Source organism: Tiliqua scincoides, chromosome 5 (assembly GCF_035046505.1).
Source record: "Tiliqua scincoides isolate rTilSci1 chromosome 5, rTilSci1.hap2, whole genome shotgun sequence".
Classification (NCBI taxonomy): Eukaryota; Metazoa; Chordata; class Lepidosauria; order Squamata; family Scincidae; genus Tiliqua; species Tiliqua scincoides.
In genome coordinates this window covers 5,685,905-5,703,681 of record NC_089825.1, presented here as the reverse complement: position 1 = coordinate 5,703,681, position 17,777 = coordinate 5,685,905, and the positions used below count along the sequence as shown (strand labels likewise).

The 17,777-nt window shown below is 46.1% G+C and overlaps 1 protein-coding gene across 1 annotated transcript in view; it reads right to left on the bottom strand.

The window, feature by feature from the left end:
- Positions 1-17,777, bottom strand: part of LOC136651561 (sodium channel protein type 5 subunit alpha-like) — a 52,153-nt gene continuing 34,376 nt past the window's right edge. The window contains exons 19-27 of the mRNA XM_066628083.1: positions 17,585-17,739; positions 15,750-15,923; positions 13,594-13,716; positions 12,162-12,440; positions 9,615-9,668; positions 7,621-7,762; positions 6,401-6,501; positions 3,735-4,005; positions 1-1,382 (exon numbers count right to left, since the gene is read on the bottom strand). Coding sequence (XP_066484180.1) covers positions 151-1,382; positions 3,735-4,005; positions 6,401-6,501; positions 7,621-7,762; positions 9,615-9,668; positions 12,162-12,440; positions 13,594-13,716; positions 15,750-15,923; positions 17,585-17,739 — 2,531 coding nt within the window. The 3' untranslated portion in view covers positions 1-150. The remainder of the gene's footprint in view (positions 1,383-3,734; positions 4,006-6,400; positions 6,502-7,620; positions 7,763-9,614; positions 9,669-12,161; positions 12,441-13,593; positions 13,717-15,749; positions 15,924-17,584; positions 17,740-17,777) is intronic.

Below are 17,777 nucleotides of genomic sequence, written 5' to 3'. Positions count from 1 at the left end.
ACAATAAAAAAATGATAAAAAGTTATCATCAGAGAGAGTCTCCTTGGATTCTTTTGTAGCTTGGGTATTTAATAGGAAAGCTGTTGCTTGGTGTCTTTCTTGCATTGTGTCTTTATTTTAACCCTATTATAAAATGTCCCTGACAATTTTTTACATACTGGATTTCTTGCCTTTGTCTGGAGACAGATGACCATCCCTAGGTTTGTCACCTTTCAGAGACTTTACTGTTTCCCCCTTGAGGTCATCATCAACAGCTCCAGTAACACTGGTGTAGGATGGAGGAATAGATTCTACAGAAGGTGTTTTGGATTTGGTTGTGTCTCTAATATAGTTTTCATTCATCAACAGGGCAATGAGACCATCTTTTTCTGGAGCGTCTTCCTCAAGGACGTCGCCGTCACTGGTTTTACGGCGGTGTAAGAAAGAAGCCTGCTTCATAGAACGTTGGAGCAAGTTTCTCCGAAAGGCCCTCTGGATAACAGTGGCAGATGCTTCCTCCTGTTTCCTTCTGAGTGTGGTGGTAATTGGTTCGTAGGAAGCTTTGGATGGGTTGGCTGCCATGAATTTTTCCTCCATTTGCACTTTGAGAGAGTCCATCTCTCCAGAGTCTCCAAGCACTCTTTTGGTGAAGGCAAAGAGAATGTCCAAGCAGTGGATCTTGTCCCCACTCACCATGGGAAGATCCATGGCTATCAGCTCAAGTCTGTTTGGCTTAGGTATACGCAAAGGCTCTCTCAGAGCATTGGCAAAATCAGAAAGGTCAGAGTAGGAAATGAACTGGGTTACTCGAGGGTCAAATTTCTCCCAGACTTCATAAAACATTTCAAAGTCATCATCACCCAAAGGTTCAGTGCTCTCTTCCGTGGCGACGTTGAAGTTCTCCAAAATAACAGCGATGTACATGTTCACAACTATGAGGAAAGACACAATGATATATGAAACAAAGAACATGATGCCCACTGCAGGATTTCCACAGTTGCCTTTCGAAAAAGTCGAGACAGTGTTGATGCTGGGATCACAGTCTGGAAGCTCAGTGTTTAAAATAGGTTTGAGAAGTTCATCCCAGCCAGCAGACGTTGTGATCTGAAAGAGGCAAAGCATGCTGTTTCCAAAGGTCTCAAAGTTGAACATGTCATCAATCCCAGCTCCCTGTTTGACATATGCAAAATTTGCCATGCCAAAAACGGCGTAGATGAACATGACCAGGAAAAGCAAGAGGCCAATGTTGAACAGAGCAGGGAGGGACATCATCAAGGCAAAAAGGAGAGTCCGGATTCCTCTGGCTGATCGAATGAGCCGGAGGATTCGTCCAATTCTCACCAGGCGAATCACCCGGAAGAGTGTAGGTGAGAAGGAAACCACAAGACCAGAAAGCACATTGCCTAAAAGGGAGAAAAATAAAACAATTCAGGTAAGTCTCAAGCATATTTTTAACCTATTATGAGGTTTAATTAGGGCGCATATTTTCCTGGAAACAGTGGCATAGCTAGAGAGGGGTGCAAAACACTAAGTTTTGCAGGGAGCCTCGCCGCAGCGTGCAAGTGGCCCCTCCCCTTCAGAGCCATTCTGGGTCACACCACCCAGAATGGCTCCAAAGAGGAAGATAAGGGGCCACTTGCATCCTGTGGTGAGGCTCCCTGCAAAACTTAGTGCTTTGCACCCCCTCTAGCTACGCCACTGCTTCCAGGAAAATATGCGCCCTAATTAAAACATTATAATGAAAACAGGACAAGATCCCTGGTGCTTAAAACGCATATCCAATATAAAATTTTGAGCATGATCCAGCCAGTGCTAAGCACTTTTGCAGTCTCATTTGTTGGGATTTGGTCGTCGTCGTCGTCGTCGTCCCCCCGCAAGGGGGCACTTCACAGGACACAGTCCTTTCATGGTCTCAGGACCCACAGGTCCCATTCTGTCACTCTGTGCACTAAAGGAGGGAATTTTCCCCATCATAGGCTGTTCCTTCCAATTCCTGATGTCCGTATTCTTGTTTCCCTGTGCTGAAGCCGCTTATATGCTTACGATACACTTATGATTACTGTGTAGTTCCTTGGCCATAGAGCCCACCCTTGCCTATAGAGTAGGGGTGGTCAAACTTGCTTAAGGTAAGAGCCACACGATAAACTTCAGATGTTTGAGAGCCTCAAGACTTGAACAAATGTGCATGTTTTATTGTTATATGCACATTTTCTTATAAAAATTTGATAAATGTTAAGAAATACATGTATGTACTAGTATTTATTCATGTGTGTAGCTTTTAAACTGTTAATTTGTAACAGTTTCAAAAGTGCAAAGGGGTAAAGCAGCTATTTTTTTATGACATTAATGATTATGAAGATTGAATTTTTGAAGTTTACCATCTGTGATGAAATAAAGGAACTCAACCAATATATTTCCACAAGCCGCACATTATACGTCACATTATACGTCACGGAGCCGCATGTCACCCCTGTGAAGGTACCAAGTACAGTCTTTGGCAGCCTGTCCAGGTAGGACTGAGAAGAGACCCCATCTGAAATCCTGGACAATGACCATCAGTCAGTTTAGGCCAGTGGTTCTCACACATTTAGCACCCGGACCCACTTTTTAGAATGATAATCTGTCAGGATCCACCAGAAGTGAAGTCATGCCCAGAAGTGGAAATTTCTTAAGGAAACTGCAGGAAAATTCTAATCAGGAAAATTCTTAACAATCCTAGGCTGTAATCCTACCCACACTTACCCAGGAGTAAGTTCCATTTACTATCATTGGTAAAAGAATATACATAATAGCTTGATAAAAATACAGGTCTGTCACATTTCCCCAGGATTTCCCAAAGGATCTCCTCTATGGAGAACTCGTGCAAGGAAAGCGCCCTACAGGTAGACCACAGCTGTGATACAAGGACATCTGCAAGAGGGATCTGAAGGCCTTAGGAGTGGACCTCAACAGGTGGGAAACCCTGGCCTCTGAGCGGCCCGCCTGGAGGCAGACTGTGCAGCATGGCCTTTCCCAGTTTGAAGAGACACTTGGCCAACAGACGGAGGCAAAGAGGCAAAGAAGGAAGGCTCATAGCCAGGGAGACAGACCAGGGACACACTACACTTGCTCCCAGCGCGGAAGGGATTGTCACTCCCGAATCGGCCTTCTCAGCCACACTAGACGCTGTGCCAGAACCACCATCCAGAGCGCGATACCATAGTCTTCCGAGACTGAAGGTTGCCAACATATTACACATTTCCCCAAATGCAGTCACATCCCATGGCAGCATCAATATATTAAAAAATAAAATATTGAAATGAATGAGCACCCACCTGAAATCAGCTCACGACCCACCTAGTAGGTCCTGACCCACAGTTTGAGAAACACTGGTTTAGGCTATACTAAACTAGATGGACCAAGGGTCTGATTCAGTAGAAGGCAACTTCATGTGTTATTAATGTGTCCTTCAGGCAGGCCTTGTAACCTTACCAAACTAGAACAGCCAGGCTATTGCTGTGCTACCCCCAGGAAGACTTTTCATCAGTCTGGCAGGCAGTGAGATGCTTGCACATTGGTGCCAACCGTGGCTCATTCCAGCCCAGCTGATTGCGACACAAAGCCAGCAGACAGGCCCACGAAGCGCAGCTCTCAGCGCCACAAATTTCCGTGACAGGGATTTAGAAATTTGTGTTTAATTCGACAGGCTTGAAATGATTAACTTTGGCTGGCATGCCGAGAGCGAGAGCAGAGCATGCAGTTCTGCAGCGACTTACCGACAATTGACATGATCACAACGACCAGATCAAAAATGTTCCACCCATTGATGAAGTAGTAGTATCTCAGAGCCACCAGCTTCATGACACACTCCATTGTGAATAAGGTGATGAAGAGAATGTTGATTTTGTTGAGAACCTTCGTCTTCGTAGGGGACTGGTCCTCTGCCTCCACCATCATAGTGACCATATTAAGGCAGATGAGGGCCATGATCACAATATCAAAGGCTTGGAGAGTTACAATATCAAAGAAGAACCCTTGATATTTGTTCTGGAGGCGGGGGGGAGGGGGAGGGAAGAAAGGCTGTTCAGTATTTGATGTTGAATTAGTTACACATAATCCCTCCTTATTACCCTAGACCAGGGGTGCCCAAACCCCAGCCCAGTGGCAACTTGCGGCCCTTGGGGACTCCCAATCTGGCCCGCAAGGAGCCTCCAATCTCCAATGAGCCTCTGGAGAACTGCTGGAGCCCGTGCTGGCCCAATGCAAGTGCTCTCCGCGTGAGGGTCACTGTTTGACTTCTTGCGTGAGCTGTGGGACAAGGGCTCCCTCCACTGCTTGCTGTTTCACGTCTGCGATGCAGCAGTGGCAGCAAAGGAAAGGCTGGCCTTGCTTTGTGCAAGGCCTTTTATAGGCCTTGAGCTATTGCAAGACCTTCATTCATTCATGTAAGTTCCATCTCTAATATATTCATTTATGTAAATTTATATAAATTTATTCAAATTTGAAATGTAAATTAATTCATTTTTTCCCCGGGCCCCCGACACAGTGTCAGAGAGATGGTGTGGCCCTCCTGCCAGAAAGTTTGGACACCCCTGCCCTAGACAGACCAATTTATGCCATCTGAAAAACAGAAACCATTCATTTGCGATTTGCTCCAACCAGAAAAGAAACCCTCAAACGTGGAATGATGGAATATCCCTTTCAAGCATGCCCTGTGCAGCTCACTGGTAACTTAGGACAACCATGATCATTCATGCCAATTTCAGCATTGCAAGGAGAACACCCTTCACAGCATGAAAACGTAACATTGCTATTAACGAGGATTTCGGAACAACCCCTTGCTATAATGTTTTCCCATCCCCTGGCACAACTGTTTCTTGCTTGTTTATTTAATTGTCAGTAAATGCCTCTCAAAACAGTCATCAATACTCTGGCTTGGAAACTAGCCAATAGCAACAGAGGATCAAAGGTGACATGGAGGTGATGTTTTTAAATCCAAGTGTAAAGGTGTAAGGTTGGGTGTGAATAAACCCAGATCGGATACAATCACACTAATGCAGGGGGTGTAAGTCAAATTTAGGAATCAAAAAGCAAGTGTGGGTGAAGAACATAGAACTTTTCACCACCCAGGCAGAGACTAACGATTGTGCAACACTGTTTTGCACTAGTTGGAGTTTTCAAATAGTCTTCAAGGACAGCCCCGTGTAAGGAGTGTTACAGTAATCTAAACATGAGGTCACCTGTGTGTGGACAATCATAGTCAGGTCTGACTCACTCCAGCTGGTGTACTAACCTATGCTGGGCAAAAGCATCTCAGGCCACAGCTGACACCTGGGCACCCAGGTAGAAGACTAGGTCCAGGAACACTCCCAAAATGGCAACCTACTCTTTGAAGAGGATTGCAACCCCATCCAGTATAGGCTGACTCTTCATAATCTGGGTCACAGATCTCCTAATAGCACCTCTGTCTTCTTTGGATTTAGATTGTTTGCTCTCATCCATCCAGTGGCATAGCTAGTGAAGATGCAAAGCACTAAATTTTTCAGGGAGCCTCACCGCAATGTGCAAGTGCACCTCCCCCTCCCCTTCGGAGCCATTCTGGATGGGGGGAGCAAAACAGAGATGAATGCCTGGCTCCAAAGGGGAGGGGGATGGGCTGCTTGCACACCACAGTAGGCTCCCTGAGAAGTTTAGTGCTTTGCACCCCCTCTAACTATGCCACTGCATCCATCCCAGTACTAACTTCAGATAGCAATTCAGAATCTCCACTGCCTTCTTAATGGCAGATGGAATGGAGATGCAGAGTTGGGTGTCATCTGCATACTCTACCCTAAACCTCCTGATAACCTCCCCCCAGCAGTTTAATGTAAATATTAAATAACATGTGGGGGGGGGGCGGAATTGAACCCTGTGCGATGCCAAAGTTCAGAAGCCATAAAGTCAAGCACAAGTTCCCCAATACTATCTCTGAAACCTACCCCCCAGAAAGGACTGGAGTCACTACTACTTAGGCTGCAATCCTATCCACACCTATCGGGGAGTAAGTCTCATTGATTATACCAGGACTTACTTCTGAGTAAACATGCTTAGGATTGCATTGTTAGTGTCCTCAAGTGCTATCCCTGCCAGTCATACTAGGATATAATGGCAGTTGTATCAAATTTAACTCACAAGAGCTGCCACTGATCCTTAGAAGGAAAGACCATTTCTTATTATAATAGCAGACCAGAATCAATCAATCTTGCAATTTAAAAAAAAAATGCAGAAGGTGCCCTTAACTCTCCACCCCAAAGATTAAACTTCAACTTCAACTATTAAAATTGGCCCACATCAATCAGTAACATGAAGTATGCTCATCCACCAGTTAAACCATTTGAAGTCCACAACGCTATTCTTTTGTATAGCACTATTATCTTTTCACCCAGAACGACGTAGTTCTCACCAGTGGTCGTGGGATGGGTTTTTGAGGCTTCTTGGATCCCAGTTTTTTCATGGCATTGTAATATTTTTTCTGTTCCTCTGTCATAAAAATGTCCTCTCCCCCTAAGTACAAGGAGGTAATGCAACTAATATTATTGGAGGCAAATTAAATATGGTTTCAACACAACAATCTTAAAATCCTAACCAGTTTTTCGTCCTTTTTCTTTCTGCCCAACAGGCCTTTTCATTATGTAAACCAGAGCAGAGACAATGCTGACCAATCTCACAGCAATCCTGGGCATGTCTACTAGGAAGTTAATCCCACTGAGTTCAATGAGGCTTAGAGCATTCATATATACTAGAACAGGGATGTCAAACTCGTTTCATACAGAGGGCCGAAGTTAGCATTCAGGGCTCCAGCTGAGGGCCGAAAGTGATGTCATTAAGCAGAAAGTGACATCATTAAGCAGCTAATGGCCAGAAATCGAACCCCGTTCTCATATAGAAACTCATTGACTGCAAATGACAGAAGAGAAAGTATGCAAATCTTGAACATATTTCAAGATTTGGGAAAGCCCAATTTTCATGTGGACTGACATTTCAGCTGTAACACCTCAGCAGCTGAGAGCCTGAGGGCCAGATAAAAAGCTTCCAGGGGCCGTTTCCGGCCCCCGGGCCTTATGTTTGACACCCCTGTACTAGAACATTCAGAATTAATATCCAGTTTTACAGAGACCCTCACTGGAGTGAAACCGTTTCCTTTTTCCTTATGATTTGGTACATGAATGATGCTTACTAGTTTTTATTCATTCTTTTATTTGTATTTGCTTTTACTGATTTCACCGCATGATCAGCCAGGTTATGTCCTATGCACAGTTTCTTGTGTAAGGCTCCCACACATCCCTCAGTATTTTGTATCTCCAACCACTGTGTGCCCCCTGCTTTTTCAGCCCCAGATAGACCTCTTAAGTTCATGGGCCTTCAAAAGTTTGGACATTAAATTGACATTAAATTGACACCACTCTCATCTTTAAGAAAAATCCAGGGTGATGATGAACAGTGCACTACTGTCGCTGCCCAGAATGGCTCTGAAAGTGAGTGGGAGGGGCAGCTTTTACAGTGCCTTGTGGCACCTCCAGTACTTACCGCGCTACCTCACCCCACAGCTATACCACTGGGAGAAGGGCCTATCCAATTTGATTCTTCAAGAGTTGATACGGAAATAGAAAACTTTATGTATACTTATCTGTTTCTTCTGTTGACTAAAATTGTCAATAATGACACCCACAAAAAGGTTCAGAGTGAAGAAAGATCCAAAGATGATGAAAATCACGAAATAAAGGTACATATATTTGTTATTTTCCCATAGAGGCTGTTGTTCTATCTGCAAAAATGGAAAAGACAGAAAGGACAGGCAGGCAATTAACAACCTTATCCTGTTGTTAGAGGTGTTTGAAAACGGTGTTATTTAACTGACTCAGTCCACTGTAGGCACAATTCTAACCAACTTTCCAGCGCTGACTTAAGGGCAATGCAGCTCCGAGGTAAGGAAACAAAATTCCCTTACCTTGAGGAGGCCTCTGTGACTGCCCCCCAACTGCAGGATGCTGCACATGCCCCATTGGCACAGCTGTGTCAGAAGCTGGAAAGTTGGTTCGGATTTGACAATTTAGTAAGACATTGGCTGCAATCCTGTCCTCACTTTCCTGGGAGTAAGTCCCATTGAGCACAATAGGACTTACTTCTGAGTAGACCTGCATAAGATTGTGCCCTTGGGCTGCAGTCCTATCTTACTCACCAGGAACCAACACCTCTAGCTATTGGGCTTCACCTAGCGCCTGGCAGTAGTACCTGCTTTATGGCAGTCACATATAGCACTCTAGCAGGGAGCAAAGCCGTGGGTGTTTGGAACGCTGCCAGAAACGCACAGTGGCAGTACAATGAAGGCCCAGCAATTCAGGTCGGTTGGGGGAGGCAGAACAGAGGAAGAGCTGCTCAACCCAGTGGCATAGCTAGGGGGGTAAAGCACTAAGTTGTTCAGGGAGCCTGTCTGTAGGGTGTGGGTGATCCCTCTCCCTCCCCTTCAGAGCTAGGAGTATGCCTCTGTTTTTCTCCCTCTGCCCAGAATGGCTCCAAAGGAGAGGGGGAGGGACCATTTGCATGTTGCAGAGAGACTCCCTGAACAGCTTAGTGCTTTGCACCCCCTCTAGCTGCACCACTGACTTGACCCATGACTCTCTCAATATTTCTCTGCCCAAAATTGTTCCCTCCAAGACATAAGAACATAAGAACAGCCCCACTGGATCAGGCCACAGGCCCATCTAGTCCAGCTTCCTGCATCTCACAGCGGCCCATCAAATGCCCCAGGGAGCACACCAGATAACAAGAGACCTGCAAGGCTTCCTGGGAATTGTAGTTAAGAACATAAGAACAGCCCCACTGGAGCAGGCCATAGGCCCATCTAGTCCAGCTTCCTGTATCTCACAGCGGCCCACCAAATGCCCCAGGGAGCACACCAGATAACAAGAGACCTGCAAGGCCTCCTGGGAATTGTAGTTTAAGAACATAAGAACAGCCCCACTGGATCAGGCCATAGGCCCATCTAGTCCAGCTTCCTGTATCTCACAGCGGCCCACCAAATGCCCCAGGGAGCACACCAGATAACAAGAGACCTCATCCTAGTGCCCTCCCTTGCACTGGCATTCTGACATAACCCATTTCTAAAATCAGGAGGTTGCGCATAACATCATGGCTTGTAATCCATAATGGATTTTTCCTCCAGAAACTTGTCCAATCCCCTTTTAAAGGCGTCCAGGCCAGATACCGTCACCACATCCTGTGGCAAGGAGTTCCACAGACCAACCACACGCTGAGTAAATAAATATTTTCTCTTGTCTGTTCTAACTCTCCCAACACTCAATTTTAGTGGATGTCCCCTCGTTCTGGTGTTATGTGAGAGTCATGAAAGGAAAACAATGTCAGTGTTACTGGCTGCCCCTGGGAGGGGTGGGATTTGATAATGCAAAATGTTGTACGGCCAAGACAAAAATAAAGTCTGCTAGATGCTTCTGTCAGGAGGTGGGAGCTGCCATTTTGAGTGGCAGCCACAGATTTTGTGTCATGTTGACTTTGGCCCAGAGCAGAATTCCATTATATTATTATTGTACACTACAGGTGAAAATGTTTATTACAGCCGGACCCAAAGAGAAGAAATAAATTGTGCATTTATGACTTACTCCTGTTGAATCCACTGCTGCATACATGATGTCCATCCAACCTTTGAATGTCGCCTAGAAAAAAGCAGATAAACATAGTTCATTAATGCCCATCAGGGTACGGAAGGCAGGCTGGAATAATGGAATTATTGCATCCATCTTCATTCAGGAGATATTGTTCCGACACCCACACCTGGACCACAGCATCTGAAGAAGTGTCAGCCCAAAGGGTATTATGTTAGACACCGGATCAGAGGACTGCAGGCTTGAATTCTGCCTGGCTTGAGTCCTTGGGTGCTAGCTTTAGGAAAGGGGCCTTAGCTTGATGGGAGTGCTCTGGCTTTGCACCCAGAAGAACCTGACTTCTGTTCTCAGCATCTCCTGTGACAGAATTTCAAGAGCCTGTCCATGAGACTCTGCAAGCTATTCTTGTAATCCAACCCATCCTCTGAGGAAGCCTTTTTAACCATACTGCTATTGATGGAAGTGAGAGGGACGGCTTGAGGAACAGGGCCTTCTTGGTGGAGGCACCTCAATTGTGGAATTCATTCCCCTTGGAATTAAGAATGGCTTCCTCCTTGGAAACATTTTGGTAGGGTGTTAAGACCTTTTCATGGCATTGGGTAGCTAACACGATGAACTGGCATTTCAATCAAATGTAATTTTAATTGTTTTATATGATTAATTGGGGTTTCTCTTATTTTTAATGTATGAATTTTTTAAATGTTTTATTATTGTTTCTAATTCTGTAAGCCTCCTGGATTGCCCTTACCAGGAGAAAGGTGGGGTATAAACAAGCAAACGAACTACTGGAATAGACACTACTGATTAAGACGGATGAATTTTTTGATGCACTGTGATGCAATTTGCCATGTCAAACAGAGTTGACCAAGGAAGTCATTTAGTGGCAATTGACAAATTCCCACTTAACAAACCACCAGATCCATGTGTCAGGCTGGGAACTGCAAATGAACCTGTATGAAAATGGTTGGCATGTTGACAACAATACATTATGCATTTGACATGTATTTTGGATAAAAGAGCTTCACAAAACACAGCTTCCTTGGCAGGTGGCCAATTAAAAATCATAATAAAAGGGTCCAGGAAGTTTCTTGGAAACAACAGACCTGGCAACCTACATTCTGTGCAAGATAAATTAGCTGGAACTATCATTAACCCATTTCTGCCCAGCCCACAGGTGTACACATTTGATCCCTGTTGTGTACATGCAACATTGCGCAGAAATGGCTTTATACGGCTAGAACTGTTAAACACAGAGTGGACGTTTTGCCGAGAATGTTCCAGCACAGCTTCTGCAAAGCCATGGATTGATCCATAGACTGAGCAAATCAGGTATTAGTTCTAAAGAAAGCCTTTAAGGGGAGGGAAGCTCCTGGGCTGAGGGAGTGAGCCCAATCTCTGTTGCACTGCAGCACCCCCCTGAGAATTATGGGGGTCACGACTGTGACTCTTCAGCCTCTACAGCATGAGGAGTCAAAAGGGGCCTAGCTGGGTCTATAGATGGGTTGCTCTAGCCCTACTTCCTTAGTCTGAGAAACTTGTCCTGTATAGCACAGACCACTTCACTCTACCTCACTCCACCTACCTGGTATCTAACCATCCTTGACCATGTTCTGCTGCCCCTGCTTCTTATCTCCCTTCTTGCCAACTATGATCCAACTTTGCTTGCTCCAGAATTGGACCCCTGGCTAAAACCTGTCCTGCCCTTTCCCTGAGCTGGATTCCTCAATGTAAGGCTAGAGGAATAGGACCACAGTGAGCAAGCCCCTGGCTCCAATAGGACTAACAGCGCAACCGAAGCCTTAAGTGTCCTGAGGTCTCACAACACCAGAACCAGGGGCATCCACTAAAATTGAGTAGTGGGAACAGACACAAGAAACTTTTTTACCTAATGTGTAATTGGTCTGTGGAACTCCTTGCCACAGGATGCATGCCATCTGGCCTGGATGCCTTTAAAGGGGATTGGACAGATTTATGGAAGAAAAGTCCATCACAAGTTACAAGCCACGATGGGTATTTCTAACCTCCTGGTTTTAGAAGTAGGTTACCTGTGAATGCCACCTGCAAGAAGTGGAATCAAGATGCAGGTGTCTTGTGTGTTCCCTGAGGCTTTTGGTGGGCCACTGTGAGATGCCCGCCTAGCTGGTCTAGAAGGGCTCTTCATCTGATCCACCAGGGCTCATATACAGGGGGAATAGGTTCCAGGCATGAAAGGGACTGTTTCCTCAGGGAAGTCAGATTTGGGGAACACAAACTATGGGGGCTCTTGTTCCTGGAGCCTTTGTCTCATGGGCTCCATATTAAGCCCAAGGTCTGGGCCTATCACCAGATCAGCTTGGTCCAGCACCAGCCCCAGGCTCTGAATCTGAGCCGCTACATGGGGTGGGGGACATGACATGGCCTGCCTCAGATGCCAAGCTTTGTGGAAGGGGACACACAAGCATTTGGCTGAGCAGAACCTGCTTTTGCGATTGCTATCAATGAAGGTAGCAGGACGCAAAGAGGATACCGAATGGGGAGGGAGCTGCATTAAGAAGTAAAACCTACCACTTGAAGGAGAGCCAAATAACCTGAACCGACGTTGTTGAAGTTCACTTTAATGGTTGTCCAGTATATTCTCCCAGTGTTATTAAAGGTTATGCAATCTGTCATATTCCAAATACTTTCATTTAAGCTGGCATTCTCTAGAGTCAGATTAACGCATTTCCCAAACTTCCCGGCAAAGAGGTTGACTCCCACGATGCTGAAGATGAGCCAAAAAATGAGGCAGACAAGCAGAACGTTCATGATTGAAGGGATGGCCCCTACCAGGGCGTTGACCACCACCTTTGATGAATGGGAAAGAGGGTGAGTGAGTGGGGAAAACAGGACAGGAAGGGGAGGGGAAAAGGGGGGAAAGGAAGAATTAGCAAAAAGACAGGGCTCTCCACCACTTATTTTTTAAAAAATTCTTTTTCAGCTGATTGACAGCCCTATCCTATCCACACTTTCCTGGGACTAAGCACCAATGACTCTACTAGGACTTACTTCTAAGTAGACATGTGTAGGATTGGGCTGTGAGATATATACCCTCATTAGTGAATGGTTCAAGCAGCTTCCTCATGAGGAAGCCATGGTGTAGGCTTCCTCATGAGAAAGCTGCTTGAACCATTCACTAAAGAGGCTATGCCGTGTCTCCAAAACTAGACGTGATAGGGCAAAACGGATGCCATTTTTGGAATCGGCACCCCAAATATACCCAGAAATTGGTGTGTTTAAGGAAGCAAAATGCGTGTTGGCCTGTGTAATCTGTCGGGACCCACTGGTACTGATGTAATTAAGCTAGAAATTGATGTCATGGCCGGAAGTGACATCATTAAGCAGGAAAACATTTTAACAATCCTAAGCTGCAATCCTACCCACACTTACCCAGGAGTAAGCCCCACTGACTATCATTGTTAAAAACAAATACATTATAGCCTGTTAAAAGTACAGATCTCCCTAAATGCAGTCGCATGCCATGTTGGCATCAAGTCTAATATACTAAAAATAAAATATTGAAATGAATGGGGATGCACCTGAAATTGGCTCACAACCCACCTAGTGGGTCTTGACCCCACAGTTTGAGAAACAGTGCTCTATTGAAACAGGTGAGTTCTCCTTCCTCTTTCCTACCTACTCTCTGTTTCTAGGAGCTCTGAGACACATTGGCTGATGGAGAGGGTGCAAATGCTTCAATAAATAAATAATACAGGATTGCAGTTCTAAGAAAACTACAGCATGCTGTTCCAGAAGCTTCCAGAGAGGGAGGTATTCACTGAGACCTCCTTCAGCGCCTCTTCTAGAATGATGTGCAAGAAGTCAGGAATAAGGAAGACCAGAAGGCGGTGTGGAGTCATTCTCTAGCAGCGTCCCCTTTGGGATCAATGTAGTGGCCTTCAACATAAGCAACATGCAGACCCAGAGTCACTGGGTCAACGTTCGGCAGCATTCGTCTTACCCTCATCCCTTCAAATCGTGACAGGGCTCTTAATGGCCTCAAAGCTCGCAGGGTTCGGAGCGATTTCATGGCTCCCATTTCAGCTACTTCAAGCAAACCTGCTACAAGAGTAACTAAGGAGACCTGAAGGAAGAGGAGAGTGCAGACATTTGGAACACAGAGCAGAAGGGAACCAATTCATTACGCGCAACCCAGTCAAGCATAACTCCCCGTGCAACAATGCAGTGGCTCCAACATGGTGTCAGCTGTGTTCCATGGGGGTGTTTTGGCCTCCAGAGGCCTCCTCGGCGCAAGGAAACATTTGTTGCCTTGCCCCAGGGTGAGCCACTATTGGCCTGGTGTGTCTATTCAGACCTGCGCCAGCAATAATGCTGGTGCAAGTCCTCATGGACCTGTGAATGTGGATTGAGCCCAGGAACAGGGCCTTGGATTTGATGGATGCCACTGCCACTCAGGGACATCCGATGGGTGGGGAGGCAGGTGAGGCAGAGCCTCCCCACTGGAGTCCTTCGAAAAGCACCACTGCTGCACGAGGCATGCAAGCACTTACATGGCAGCGGCGCTTTTTGAAGGACTCCAGTGGGGAGGCTCTGCCTCACCTGCCTCCCCACCCACATGTCCCTGTTGCTGCTGAATCTCCCCCCTTCCCGGTCCTGATCAACCTCCCTCTCTGCCCCCACCCCATTCAACCACCCCCCTCCTCTCCCCCATCCCCTGCATAATTATACCTGGAGTGGTGGGCATGTGGTGCCAATCACTCAGTGCTTTCAGCAGTGGCCAGCCCATGCATTCTAACTTGTCGCCTTTTGCAACAGACAGAAAGCACTGAGTACCACTGGAATGCTTGTTCCAGTCGCACAAGCCATAGTTAGGATTAGGCCCACATCTTACCTTCCCACTAGGCACACATACACACATCTCTACAGATGCTAAAACAGTACTTCAACAGTGGCATAGTTAGTGGGGTGCAAAGCATTAAGTTTTGCAGGGAGCTTCATTTCCGTGTGCAAGAGGGCCCCCCCTCCCCTTCAGAGCTGTTCCGGGCCACAAGAGCAAAACAGAGGCAACCTAGAATGGCCCGGAATGGCTTTGAAGTGGAGGGGAAGGGCCCCTTGCATGCCACAGTGAGGCTGCCTGCAAAAATTAGTGTTTTGCACCCCCTTTAGCTATGCCACTATTTCAAAACAAAAGCATAAGACCAACTCCTATTTTGCACAGATTGTTTGAGATGGCTCACTGTGAGATAAAGTCTAGCCCAGATTGACTCTTCTTTTGCCTTCTGCTCTTACTTCAACACAGGGGGAGGTGATAGCCACAAACATCCATCAGTGAACTCCTTTTAATTCAATCCATATCACAGGCCTACAAAATTGAGGTTCAGAAAAGTTTTCCAAACTTTATGGTGGTTTGATATGAATTTGGGGTGCCGATTCCAAAAATGGCATCCATTTTGCCCTATCACGTCTAGTTTTGGAGATATAGTATACCCTCCTTAGTGAATGGTTCAAGCAGCTTCCTCATGAGGAAGCCATGGTGTAGGCTTCCTCATGAGGAAGCTGCTTGAACCATTCACTAAAGAGGCTATGCCGTGTCTCCAAAACTAGACGTGATAGGGCAAAACTGATGCCATTTTTGGAATCGGCACCCCAAATATACCCAGGAATCGGTGTAACTTTAAGGAAGCAAAATGTGTGTTGGCCTGTGGAATCAGCATAGTCATTACAAACCTTCTTGGTGTTTGTAGGATGAAAAAAGTGGTCTGTTTTCAAAAAGTTCTTTCCCAGCTCATCAAGTTGGTACGTGCAAGCTGACAGTGCCAGATAATGCACCTTATTGCACTGCACGATGGGAACTGTGGTTATCAAAACTAGTTCTTAGTAGGGAATCACTTAGAAATTAAACTCTCTGTGCCCAAACCATGCAAACCCAGGAACCCATGAGACTTAGATCTCAACCAGGGACAACAACACATGGGAAAGCCTTCCAGAGTCCGGGGTTTTCCTCCAGAAAACCATGTGCCCTAACGCAGAGCTGTGGCCCATTGCCAAAGTGCAGTCCCTTGCTTCCCTTTAGGTGACGAAACTGCAAGAAGGTCATGTTCTCTTGTAAACCAGTGGGTAGACCCCTAAACCAAATTGTTCCAAGGCAATACTTACATCTACAATTAGGAAATCAAGCCAGCACCAGGCATTTGTGAAGTACTTGTGGAAACCATAAGCCAGCCATTTCAACAGCATTTCAAGGACAAAGATGTATGTGAATATCTTGTCAGCGTAGTCCAGCATGATCTTGATATTTTGTCTCTCACTCAGGTGTATGTCTTCAAATGCCTGAAATGAGAAGCAGGTAGGTATGTCCCTTCCATTGTGCTCTAATGCTAATCTTCTTAGACAATCCTATGCATGTCTGCTCAGAGGTCCCATTATAATGCATGGGGATTACTCCCAGCTAAGTGTGGATTGGACAGTAGCCAGATGTAACTTTTCTTTTTCAGCTACTCAAGCCAGTGCCTGAAACTGGCTCTGAGATCAAACCACATGAGCACAGATTTAGATTTCGTATGCTTACTAATACTAGGTCTGTGTGCACAATATTTGCCAATGAAAGTGTTGGGAGCAAAAGAGGTGTTTGGGGGAGGGGGTTGAAGGGGCTCTAAACATTTCCCCTTAAGAAAAATCACTCATTGCACTTTTCTTGCCCTTTTCAACTGTTTGTTTTGTTTGTTTTCACTTTGACACCACTTCACCCCTTGGTAAACAGAGACCATTAAAACAGGAGAGATTCTGCCATCATCCTATCTTGATTTGCAGCCCAATCCTAGGCATGTCTACTCAGAAGTAAGTCCCATTAGAGTCTATGGGGCTTACTCCCAGGAAAGTGTGGATAGGATTGGGCTGTCGGTCTCCAAAACTGTGCCTCTGATCCCATAAGACAAGACATGTGCTCAGTAAAGTGTTGTTCCCCAGGATGTGTTGTTCCCTATCTGTTGATTCCCAGGATGAAAACCTGGATCAGGAACTTGTGTCAGATTTCCTGAAATATCAACCAGTAATGCAAGGAGTGGTATGAAGAATGAAGGACTGAATCCAGGCTCCCAGCACCCCTCTCCAACAGCTGTTTAGAATTGTAAATGAATCTGCACATGCCTGATCTGATCTTAGAAGCTAAGTAGGGTCAGGCCTGGTTAGTACTTGGATGGGAGACCACTTGGGAATACCGGGTGCTGTAGGCTTATACCAGAGTCCTTCGAGACTGAAGGTTGCCAACCACAACCACATGATATTTCTTAAGGTATTTAAATCAATCTGACATAGTGAACAAGCCCCAATCCTATCCCCTGCAACAAAGCTGATACAGCATCAGCAAAAAGGCATGCACTGCATCCAACAATGTGGGGGGATGGGGACATGAGGGCTACTAAAATGTAAATTAAAAAAAAAACACTTATACTTATCTTCACGTAAGCCCTGGGGCTGCCTATGGGTCTTCTCAGATATGTGCCACCTCCTTTGGTGGCATATGTCTGAGGAGAGAAAAAGGTGGGGAGGCTTGAAATGTGGGATAAGATCTGCTGTGCACCATTGCCACGGATTCACTCCCTCCTGATTTCCCCCTACTCCTGGTTCCTTCCCCCTCCCAGCCCAGTTATGCCCCCAGTCCTACCCCTCCCTACCCTCATCCCCACCCCCACCTCTGGTTTACTGAGTCTGGTAGGCATGACTGTCACCTCATGCAACAGAATGGCCACTGACGGAGTGCAGAGCAAGCCATCAGCCATTTTACGACAGCAGAAGACTCTTCTGCTGTTGCAAACCCCTCCTCCCTCCTATCCAGGATTGGGCTGTCAGTCAAGTGATGGTGCCCCCCCTTTTGCCTGTTTCTTCCTACTGAAATGGGGTGACAGCTTAGCGCTATCATCTCCGTTTGCTCTGCTCTGCCACACGTGCTGCTGAAGCCCCAGATTTTCTGCCGGGTGGTGAGAACAGCTTACCAGAGCTCCACTACTCAGCAGAATCATGAATACAATGAAACTTTCGAACCAGTTGTGCTCTACAATTCGGTAGCAGGTCTTCCTCAGGTTCCACCATAGCCTGCCTGGGAATTTTGTGATGTTCACTGAACACCAAGGACAACGCTGAACAAGCCCTGGATAAGAGAAACGATTCATGACGTGCACGTCACAG